Below are 12703 nucleotides of genomic sequence, written 5' to 3'. Positions count from 1 at the left end.
TCACAGTTGCAAGGAGTTGCTTCATTTTCCTGAGGGACACGTCCTACTTTCTAAAATATTCGCGCACATTCATCTGAAATGCGTCTTCCCAGACTCCTCCTGAATGTATATCTAGATGAGCGCGAACAGATGAATAAAAAGTTACATATATTTCTCTCCGTTCTTCTGAATTTCTCTTAAATGCTTTATTTGCGATAGGCGAATAAAAGCATATCGCTTCATTAATCATATTATGTATTTTTTTTAATTATAAATTTTAAATTACCGCTTCTTTATTCAGATTTATTAATTGAATCTTTTTAAAAACCTGCAAGCTATTTGCGAAATACGAAATAAAGGATAGAATGTTTTAAAGATATTGTATAAATTTGATTTTTTATAATTTATTGTCGATTTAATTGTTTTCAATTTAGTTGGTAGAATTTCAAGATTACAATTTAGAGCAGCAGTACAGTTTAATTCCGCCGACACCGGCGACGTTACGTACGTGTGGAATTTCGGGAATTCACGGAAGCGGAAGCGTTATAATATCCCGTTAATTTCGCATAAAAGTAATTGATGATGCATACATCCATCGCATTAAACGTACCATTAAAATAACATTAATTGTATTGATTCAAATCATCGTGTTGAAAGGGAAATGCGTTCATCATTGCACAAGTGATTGCACGATGCAGGTTATTTTTAATCGTCTGACAACCAGAGAGACACACGCGGAAAAACTTGCCGTCAGCCATTGCGTCGTAACTTGCGCATAAATTATAAGTGCATAAATTATAACGCCACAGATTGTGCTCTTCTTCGAAATAGCTTATCTACAAAATGCGCCGGTGAAATCTCGTAAAGCTCGTCGTGACATTGCGGATCAGAAACTTTAGAGAGAGAAGCGCATTATATCTTAGTTATTGCTTAGCGGTGATGCGCGGTACATTTTGGTTGGGTTTAAGAGGATAAATTTACGTTGTTCAGTTATTATTATTTTTGTCACTTTATGATGTAATCAATTTTTAATTTATTAAAAAATACTGTTTGATTAAAACCGACTATTATCGGGATAAAAAATTCGCGTCTTATTATATTATATAATATAATTTAATCTTCAACAACTCAGAGAGCTTTCGAATTTTATTTAATCATATATAATATCGTCCTATTTGAGTGATTAAATGAGGGTCTGATGAAAGTATTTAAACGAAATATAAATAACGAGAGTATTTAAATCCAAAATAAATTTACAAAATAAATGTAAAGTAAATTGCCTAATAAAATGCACATAATACGTTATAATAATATCAGTTATAAAATAAAAAACAACTTGAAGTGTCCGGCGAGAACTTTGCGAAATTTTCTAAGGAGACAAGACTTTTTGTTACTATCGTCAATTTTGTATAGTAAAAAAAAAATCCACGGATAACAAGACGTGACCATTTTTCAAACTTTATGATTGGAAAAGCGTTGGACCGGGCGACAAACTTTTTCCATTAGCTAGGAAGAGAGGGGTGAGTCGGCGGTTTCATCAGAACCGAAGATCTCCCGCGTTCTCCCGGAAGATCTTCTTTGAATTGCATCCTTGCCATTAGGATCATAGTGGGCTCTAAATCCCCCCGCGTCCTTCCCATTATCTCGCATAACCCTCAACTCGGTTGGTTCTAGTCGGTTCATCTCACTAAAGGTAGCGAGATAAGTCGGGGATGTCAACAAATTTATTCCCTCGTTGACTCCTTCTCTCTCTCTCTCTCTCTCTCTCTCTCAAATTATTCTAGCGTTTCATAAGAATTTTCTTCGAACGTGAACATAGCAGCTAGAATCTTTAATCACTTCTACCATGGACATTCACGGGAAACCCGATGATAATTCTGTCTTATAAGAAATGGAAGAATTTAATATGAAAAATTAGTCCATTTTTAAATAAAAGTACTGTTTAAATATTTTTACTAACCACACAATCGTTGTACGCTTAAATAATTCCAAAAATTTTGAAAGCATACATTGAATATTTTCTACATATGCATTTAATTTTATAAAAATTACAATAACTGGGTTACAGTGAAGTATCGCTATAATATAAAAACAGTGCTACTCTATATAAATTTAATCAACAAAATATATTATTGATTTTACCAAATAGAAAATTTTTATTTTTAGAAATAACTCTTAAATTATATATATTATATATATTACATATTTATTATATATATTATATGTATATGTTATCAAAATTTTAGAAAATATTTTTTAGCTTTTTCTATAAAAATAGAGAATATACAATAATATTGTTAATTAATTCAACTATATTTTTTATATGCAGTTCGGAGAAGTGACTCTTTTTCTTTGTATATGATATATAAATTATTTCTAAATATCTTCTTTTCAATAAAGAATTGTGCGTATTATTAAGCTGGACTCTAATTTCCAAGAATAAGTATTTTTAACTCTGAATATCTCTGATACTCCAGCACATCTACCAGCATATCTACGCAAGAACTTCATGACTTCGAAACCAATGTGTATCTGTTTTTTATCTCAACATATTACAACTAAGTATTAGTTGAATTAAAAGCACTTGGTGAATTTTCTAAGGCGATATGATATAGGCGTTTATACACAAGAAAAGACTATTCTTAAATCAACCATAATATATTCATATATATAAGCAAAAATATTATAATCTTGCTTCAAAGATATCAATCTTGATTTGATTAAATTTGTTTTGATGCGAGTATTACTTTGCACTTAATTCAAGACTTGCTCGATTTTAAATCTTATATCAATACAAATTCAATCAAATCAAGATTGACATCTTTGGAGCAAAATTATAATATTTTTGCTTATACATGAATATATTATGGTTGATTTAAGAATAGTCTTTTTTTTTGTGTATATCATTCAACTTCTCCTTTTCGTCTTTCTTGGGTATCTTGTCCATCGTGACTTCGCTCATGGCAACTTTCGCTCTTCCGCCTATGCAGGTAGTGAAGCAGGTATCACCTATACCAAAGTTCTCACCGTCCTCGATAGATTCCGGCATCGATTGGTTTAGCGTTTCCGGTAGATAGAGCGCCAAGAAGCCCGCCACCAGGGCGACAAAGCCAAAGAGTGCGGCTGGTACTCGTGGGTCCAGCGTGTCCAGCAGAAAGATCATCGGCGTGAGAGAGCCGCTGAGACGTGCACACATGGAACCAATACCGAGCGCCGTATTTCTCACCACCGTGGGGAACAGCTCGGCTGTGTAATTATACACCACGGCGAACGAACCGGCTATACAGCACTTACCTACGAGCACTATCGTGACCGTGGCCATGGCCACCAGGTCGCCAGTCGTGCCGGTGATGATGGCGGCGCAGATGCAGCACACGCCGGCTATCATCATAAACGAACTGATTAGAAATCTTCTGCCAAGGCGATCCATGGTGAATATTATTACAATGTACGCCGGTACTTCCAGCACGCCACTGAGGAACAGCATGAGATACGGATTGCCGACAAGACTACCCATGTTAAGTGTCAGTCCATAATAAGCGATCGAATTGGCAAACCAATTGAAGCAGATGTTTAGACTCTTTTTGCGGAGATTCGGTGTTCGGAAGAGATCCAACGCACCGTGTGATTTTTCCTCCTTGGTCTCATGCTGTACTTTCGATTTACTGATCAGTTTGGCCGCGTTCACGTGGATGTCACTGCCGTTCACCTTTAAGCCTTTCTGTACGATGATGATTGCCTCAGCGGCACGATTGTGTGCCCACAGCCATCTAGGCGATTCGTCCATCCACCACCAGTGGCCAAGCAGAATTACGCTGTGCAAACCATATACGATTTGGAGCCACATACGATCCTTGAGTACAATGCCCCATGCAGCCACCAATACAAAACCCGCGGCAAAGATCAATTGAAACAACACGCCACACACGGTCCTTCTGGACGAACCCACCAGTTCCATCGTCAGCACGAATCCGGTGATGTACGCGCCAGCGGAACCAAAAATACCATACAGAAACCGTATTATCAGAAAGATATAGTAGTTATTTACTAGGGCGACCAATACTCCGAGCACTAATTGCGCCACGGCAGACACGTAGAATATGATCTTCCTGCCATACTTGTCTGCCATGCTACCGAGGGTGACCGCACCCACAAACACGCCGAACATGTACGAGGATTGCGCCGCGGCGCTCATCCAACGTCGCGAACAAACAAAGTTCCACTCCATGCCGCGTGACGACTGAAAGTATGTTGTGTCATAGGTCCACGAGTCGCATTCCCGGATAATGTTGTCGTGATCCAGATAGTGACAGCTATCGAGATTACGTGGAAGAGGCACGTCCGAGTTGTTCCAATTGTGAGTGGTGAAATTGAACAGCTCCTTGGTCAATGACTCGTTCGCTTTAGGGATGTTGCAGTGATGCGCTGGTACCGCCGCGACTGTCAGTAGAGACAGCATGTGCACACCGGCCGTAAGAGCGGCGAATAGGTGAAGGCAATGCTGCCGGAATTGATATTTACCGAATTCACCCAGGTGGGACATAAGCTCTTCGAGATCTTTGTCCACGCTCGCCATCTCGTTCGTTCGCAATCGGAAAATTTATTCAGATATTTTGCCGGATATTGCGGCTATTTAAATCGTTTATCGTCCTCGAGATGCCGCATGCGTTTATGCTGAAAGAACATTTACAAATGTAAATTATGCAGCGTACTTAAATTGCGAAATAAAAGAGAGAATGTGGATTCACATTTTACATTTTATATATACTATAATTATGTAGATAGAACTTCTATAGATGCCAAGTCAAGTTGCTAGTCAATTTAACTCGTGATATTACTGCGGTAGTTTAGTAGAGTTAGCGTTTCAAGACTGAAAATTTTTCGACGCGCGTTTCTGTGGGACTACATACGTAGTATATGAATTCACATAAGAATCATACAAGCATTAAGATCCAGCTAGACCGTTTAAGGCTTTGATTTTTATAGTTTGTGTTATCACATGTACGGTCCTATAATATCCTTAGAGTTAGCTAGACCGTTTAAGGCTTTGATTTCTATAGTTTGTGTTATCACATGTACGGTCCTATAATATCCTTAGAGCAAACAAAAACTAACATATATAAACTAAAAGTTATCCTGTCATGGTGAGCTTCCCTATATCGAGAATTTAAATGCCAGAATTAAACAAAACAAAAAAAAAAGAAAAGGAAAATGAAAAAGGAGGGAAATATTGAAAATGTCAAATTAGAGAATATATGGAAACTAATTTATCAAAAAACTTTAAGAATATAATATTAATTATCCCTAAAATAAGGACGCTCATCACGATTCCAAAGCACCATATCGCAAACATTATCATGAATAATTAAAAAACCGGTTTCTGATATGTTGGCCAGTCGGCATCAGACAGAGTGAGTCACTTTTTAGTTATTAGCTAATATTTTTCGAAATAACAAATGGACAAATCCAACATCTCGAAAAATACTAGCTAATAATTAAAAAGTGACTCACACTGTGTCTGATACCAACTGGCCAACATATCAGGAACCGATTTTTGAATTATTCATGGTAATGTTTGCGATATGGTGCTTTGTAATCGTGGTGAGCATTCTTATTTTTTCAGGATAATTAATTATATTCTTAAAGATTTTTGATAAATTAGTTTCCATATTCTTTAATTCGACATTTTCAATATTCCCCTTCTTTTTCATTTTCCTTTTCTTTTTTTTTTTTATTTAATTCTGGCATTTAAATTCTCGATGTAGAGGAGCTCACCATGATAGGATAACTTTTAGTTTATATATGTTAGTTTGTGTTTGCTCTGAGGAAGGCTCAAAAGTGAGCCGAAACATGTAAACGCGTTTAGTGAATAAAGAAGTTTTACGCTTCATAGGTGTATTATTTACGCGACGTCTTCTGCACCTGACTCCTAGTGCCTTTATTCTTTCCAATTCTTTGATTGTATTAATATTTATTTAATATATAAATTATGATAATGAATATGGCCATCTCAGGAATATTACAAAAATTAATATACGTGTATACTGTATAAAGATATCTATCGATCTATCAAATGAAATGGCAGTCCTACTTAACATTTAAGCATTATTATAATATATACATAATTTTTCTATAAATTATGTTAAGAAAATTATGTTAAGTTTGAAATTGAAACATTCAAATTTATCGAAAATACATTCACATTATATACATATATCGTTTATTAAAGTTATATAATAATTTTTCTATTAATTATAAATTTTATTTGTGTTAAAAGTTCTTTTTTATGCGAAAATGTACAGTTTGTACATTACACGGAAAAATGATAATACATTAACAATGTTAGTTTTTAATTCTAAATAATTTCAATACGTCATATTCTTATTTTATTAAAACAAATATTTATTTCATTAATTATTAAATTAATAAAATTATTTTTAATTAGATCTAATACAGTATTTTTGTCTGTGTATAGAAAAAGAAATTTTAATCGTGATAATTATTTGCATTGCTCAAAGAAACCTATCTTACTCGCAAAAGAAGTGGGGTACTGTAATATTATAGTAACCGTTTTTTTGCAAGTGATAGCTTGCTTGTCTATTATATCTGCAATGCAATAGCAACTTTTTTCCTTATGCTGTCATAATCATGTTGTAAATTATTGACGTTTTTGCGTGACGCATATCACAGTAAATTGCTGACTATAGTATAGTAAAAGTATACCTACATATATACTTTATACATTACTTGTATACTTTTACTATACACTTTGATCTAATTGTTCAATTTATTAAAAAATTTGAAAATCATTTTGAGTATCAATTTTGCTTGTGCAATAGAAATTAAATTCTTCAGTAATTTTATAGGAAGATATATTGCGCACGGAAAGAACGATTTTGCTGGAGTATCTAAAAATTTAGCTAGCTACAGATCTGAAAATAATTTTGTTGGACCATCCAAATGGTTATGTAAGACGCTCAAACTACTAGTGTCAAGATTTTTTGTAGAATTATTTGTTATACTTGAGAATCCTATGTAATTATGTGACCTAATAAATTATATAGCTAAATTTTTTGATACTTCAACAAAATCCTTCTTTTTGTACGTATAATATGATTAAATGTTAACATTGAAATACCTATAAAAAAAGAAATAAAAATAGATTGCTATAATAATTGATGAAATTTTATATTCTCATTAATTCTAATTAATTAGTATCTAATTAATTGTCATTAAATTTTAATTTATTTAAATCAAGCACAAGTTAGAGACTAAATCTTTTAATTTAGACGACACAAAGCTTATTACTGACATAAAAAAGCAATACCTTAATTTTAGCTGTAATTATGCAGCGCTTGAAGAATAATTCCTCTCGATCACAATGGCATATCACGACGAATGACAAACGGATGGCTTCTGTGTCGATGATTGATAAATCTGCCGGTGCATTGGTTTCGATCGCAAAAAGTGGGAGAGCGGCTGCGCGAATCTTTGCTAATGTCTAATGTCCTCCGGCGAGCTGAGGAGAACGACTGACTTTTCCGTTCTCCAACTTAAATGTAGGAGATTGGACGATTCTTCCAAGTAGACTTTGTAGTACTTAACGAAATTTGCGGTTGCCCTTGCACGCGACACAGTCACTCGCGCGATCGTCACTCGCGATCAGTCACTCACGCTCGATCTTTTCCGCGTGAATTCCCTTAGACCAGTAAATTCTTCTCAGCAAGACGTGAAGCTCATCCGGAAAAAGCGTTTCGCATAAGGCGATTACGTTATCAATTACCGACGACCATAATCGAGAGCCTATAAATAGTTGTGCCTACAAACAATTATACGTATAAATATGCTTGACCTTGTTATCAGAGCAATGTGTGTTAATATAATCATTATCGATAATTTCGCTTGAAATTTCTTGATTGAATAAGCAATTCTGCGGTTACTTTTGATTAAGAAATAAGAAGTAACAAATAATACTGCCAGAATTATAAACTGCGGTCAGAAGATAAAGTTGCTCAGTGAGCGCTCAGTAAGTCTTTATTACAATTGCTATACTTACATTCAGCAATAAACTGGCAAGAACTAGTTATATTTAAAAAATATATTAAAAAATCATTGAGCGTTTATTGAGTGATTTTATCTCCTAAACGCAGCCATTAGTTGCATAATTTAAATAGTTGCACAAATGTGAATGAGATGAATAAAAAATATTAGAGTTGAAAGATATTTCATAATATATATAGTTACATTTTTCCATCTTTAAAAAGATGTAGATAGTTTATCTTGTATGATACGAAACATATTTATGATAATGTATTTTACATTTGAACAAAATTATTAAGATTATTAGTTATTACATTTTAAGATCATAATTTTATTTAAGGATCTAATTAATTTTTAATTCAAATTAAATTTTGATGATATATTTATTTGATAATTTTACAAATTTTTAGGTCAATATAATATTTTTATCTAATCAATCTGTGATAACGTGAAGATTTTATGATCGTTATTAATTGTTTTCTATCATCGTCCTCAATTTTCAATTTGTAATATATTCTTGAAATAATATTTTAAATAATAAGTTTATTTAAAGGTGGAAAACTACTTGATGGCTCAACTTGTGGAATAAACCGATTCCTTATCGGTATTATTGTACTATTATACTGATTATACATGCAAACTCGACATTATAGTTTTAAGAGTGTTATAGTATTGATGATAACAGTTATTTTTGGCGTTCAAATAATAGTTCATATGTGCAACCGTCAAAGTATGACGATATCACATATTATCATGTATTTTTTATATACGATACATATCTGTCGGAATTGCTGACATTTCACTTTGATAAATGCCTACTTTCGCGCCGAGATGTTAATTCTCGCGACGTCAAAATTCGTAGGATAAGGAAGAGAAAGAAATTAATTTTTTGCGATATATTATGAAATTACTTTACTATTTAAAGAAAAAACGGATCGTTGAGTGTTAATATTATAATAAGCAAAAAATTGTTCTCAAGTTCATATTTCTTCGAATTTTAATATTATTGCTATTTTTAAATTTAATTATGCACAGAATAATGAAATAAATTAATTAGTCTAAAGAAAACATATAGTTGTTTAAAAAGAGTATGTTGTACAATTTTTTTTGAAAGGCAACCATGTGTTTTTTGATTGGTTTATCTCATTATTGATTGGTTTATCTCATTATTACTTGCATAAAATTATTATCGTATATAGAAAAGAACATAATATTTATTTTAAACTTATGAGGTATGTTTTAAGTCAAATGTGTCAGAATAAAATATAAAATGTCTCGTAGATTATTGATTTTTTCCTTAATATTTTTATACACAAAGAAATCATATTATGTAAAAAAATCATATAATTCCATTAAAAAATGGCAATGATATTAAAATTCGAAGAAATATGAACTTGAGAAAATTTTGTTCTTATCATAATGTCTTTTTGAAACGAATATGTTTCTCTTTTTGATTATATTTTATCATTAAAAACAATAGAGATATTTTCAGTGCTGGAGTTTTAAAAAATACTCTGTATATTTAAAAAACGATTTTATGTAATTAATTAATAATCTTATAACAATATTTTAATTAAGATCGACTTTACATTTAATTAATTGCTTTGAATCTACAAAAAATTCTATTTGCTACGTTGCTTACGGAATGCTTCAACTTGACTTCGCCGACTAAAGGATGTGGTTGCAATGGTTTCGTTCTACACCATTTGAAGTTTATTTTCTCCGCGATATCGTCATGTTGAAAACTAATCTCACAGTCATTATCATAAATCTATCACATTATTATTAAATTTTGATATCGTTAATTACGTGCGTGTGATAACACAAATCTTAAAAAATCTCGCGTTCGCATAAACATTTTATTTTAACGCTTCTTTTATCTTCAATCATTAATTGATAAAATAATTAGTACCGATGTCGGAGAAATCCCGTCTTGACAGAATCACCAATTCACAACGTTTTCTTCAAATTTACAAACACAAGACGTGCATATCCGAATAATTTCTTTGTAATTTACAAACTTGCAGAATCAACTGAGTTGACAGTACAGAGTCAACATTAAGAATAATTTTGATTACTGTACCACTGTCACCAATCAGCATCACCACGATGCTTCTTATCGAAATTCTTACGATATATTGCTTTCGCAATAGAATCAGTGGATGGCTATATAGCCTTTAAGAAACTACGCCGAAGCTAACAAACATGTCAATGAACGCAGAAGAATGGAAATGGGGTACAGCGAACCCTACAATGACTCGCTGACACCAAATAAATTATCATTTGACCGTTTAACTGTTATTAGACGATAATATGCACACGTGTAACATATTTTTTATTATCGGTTGACTTTTAAATGATATGTTTGCTATTTTAAATAATGCCCAACATGTCGGACCCTTCAATTAAGAATATGCTTTGTGCCTTGCGTCCTTGACATTACTACGTCATTACTATAACAAGATGATAATTGCCAACGATGACCGTCGTGGATGTGTGGGAAACGTGATGGTTTGTCTTGTGAAATATAACAAATAGGTAGATTATTCATAATTACCTTCAAGTTGCCAAACTTTATCTCGTGTGCCAAAAGATTGAGAGAAAACTGTGAGTATTCATTTGCGAAATCCCTGATTCAATAAAAATTGAAAGACTCGAAAATGCGATAACTGCTTGTCTACGACCGATTGTTAACTGTCAGTTCTGCATGAGTTTCGTCTTCTTGTGTGCAAACTACTGATTGATATGATACATATATAATTTATGTTAAATTGAAGTGATCGCTGCTTTAACGAGGTTTTGAATACATTAGAACGGTTTGCCTTGCTTTTAAATGTAATTGCAGTGCGTGGCGTTCCTCGCATTTGTTGAAGTAGATGCAGCGTTCCAATGATTGTCGAAAGAGAAAGTTACTGTCGAGGCGTGAATCGTTTTTATCTACGAGAGGCGAGGACATAATTTCGAGATAATTTGTGCCAGCGACACAACGACCAACATACACGCCCGCGTGTGTACGATCAGTGACGATTAACTGACAAATATATTGAATTATCATTCTACTTAACAGAATCAAGTTTCAAGGTAATATCACGCGATTCACATTTTTCTGGTTCAATCAAGTGCGGATTAAAAGTTTTAGATGCTAATTATATATATTACTTTGAATGTCACGCTTATATTTGTTACAATATAAATAACTCGTGCAATATTGATTATGTGAGTACGTAAGTTGTTATAATCGTACATAAAAAATTACGTAATCTGCAGTTATAAATGTATTAAGTATCTGATATTTTAGATAAGTTTTGCATTTTCAAAAATGTGTTAAAAGATAAATTCCTCGCGTTTGTAAAACACAAAATGTCACATTATTTTTTGTTTAGAAAATGCAATGATGTCAAATTTTATGATTAATGACACCATTTATCAAAACAGAATCTATTTTTGTAAATGTTTTTAGACACACAATAACTCGTAATATAACTCCTGATGTTTCGGATAAATTATACTGTTATTAGAGAGATGTTTCGTATTAGAAAATAAAATTCTTTGCGTAAAACAGAAACAGTGTTAGAAATAGAATAACATAAAAAAGTTATATAATTAATGATATCACGGGAAAAAATCTACTTCTACTTATAAACACTTAAACTGATAATTCTTCTGACTACGAGCAGAAAAAACAGGTATACTGCCGAGAAAATGCAGTACTCGTTGAGTTTTCAGGACAGAAAACAAATGGTATAAAAATAGATTTTTAACATACTTTAACTTATACAAGACTTGACACTATGAGAAATAACTGTGTAGGATGCGCCAATTTTGTGATGATATTGCGTAGCGTCTTACCGCGCTATTGCATTAAAGCGTTACAAAGTGACATTCAACATGCTACATGTATAATCAAAATATTTAACGTCTTGATATCTGGTGAACAAACGTATACGCTCGCTATTGATAATTACGTATACACATTCGAGTGCAATTATATTGTTATTCTCTTGTTATATCAACGTGACATAAATCAGCGAGATGTACGAGATAGTGCGATTGGAGCTTTATCCCGATAACATTCTATTAAGCGGCGCCATGTAACGATGTTCTTATCGGATTTCTTCTTTCTGGCGCCAGCTAAAGCGCATCCAGAATAAAGCGTAATATACATTAAAAAAATAAGACTTTATTTTAAGATGCGTATTTAATTATTATTTAATATTCTGCTATTTTCTTATTTTTTCTAAAAATTTAGGATAGCGATTTATTTTATATGTATTTACAGAGAGATCGATTTAAATAAATCGATTTAAAAACAAAAATGTATCAATAATAAGCATAGAAAAAAATTTAATAATTTTATTTAATATTAACGCGCTTGAAAATTCCCTTTAGTTTCATTCTAACTTTTTTATTTTTCTCTGCTTTAAAACGACGAGACAAATAGATATTTTATTCAACGTACGTTATTAAATTACGTTCACGTTATCAATAGAATTCACTCTCGTTGATATATCGTGCCAATATATTTGATAAAAATCTGACTTTTCTCTCTCATTCATACTATTTTTCGTCAACAATGTTAAATCAACGTTAAAAGCATTGAAAATTGATACGCATTAGTATCATTTATATTTATTAACGCAAAGAGGGTAAATTCGAAAGACTGCAATAAGCATAATTTTTACCG

At 32.6% G+C, this 12703-nt stretch overlaps 1 protein-coding gene across 1 annotated transcript; it reads right to left on the bottom strand.

Annotated features, from left to right (window-relative positions):
• Window positions 1–1265: 1265 nt before the first annotated feature.
• Window positions 1266–7790, bottom strand: LOC108765895 (organic cation transporter protein). Its single transcript, XM_018514777.1, has 3 exons — window positions 7307–7790; window positions 2884–4653; window positions 1266–1861 (listed from the first exon to the last, which is right to left on the bottom strand). Exons 2-3 carry the CDS (start codon window positions 4553–4555, stop codon window positions 1821–1823), a joined length of 1713 nt encoding a protein of 570 aa, XP_018370279.1. The 5' UTR covers window positions 4556–4653; window positions 7307–7790; the 3' UTR covers window positions 1266–1820.
• Window positions 7791–12703: the final 4913 nt, after the last annotated feature.

This window comes from Trachymyrmex cornetzi, unplaced genomic scaffold, assembly GCF_001594075.2.
Source record: "Trachymyrmex cornetzi isolate Tcor2-1 unplaced genomic scaffold, Tcor1.1 scaffold56, whole genome shotgun sequence".
NCBI lineage: Eukaryota > Metazoa > Arthropoda > Insecta > Hymenoptera > Formicidae > Trachymyrmex > Trachymyrmex cornetzi.
The sequence above is the reverse complement of the archived record's forward strand: the minus strand, read 5'-3'. Positions and strand labels throughout refer to the sequence as shown.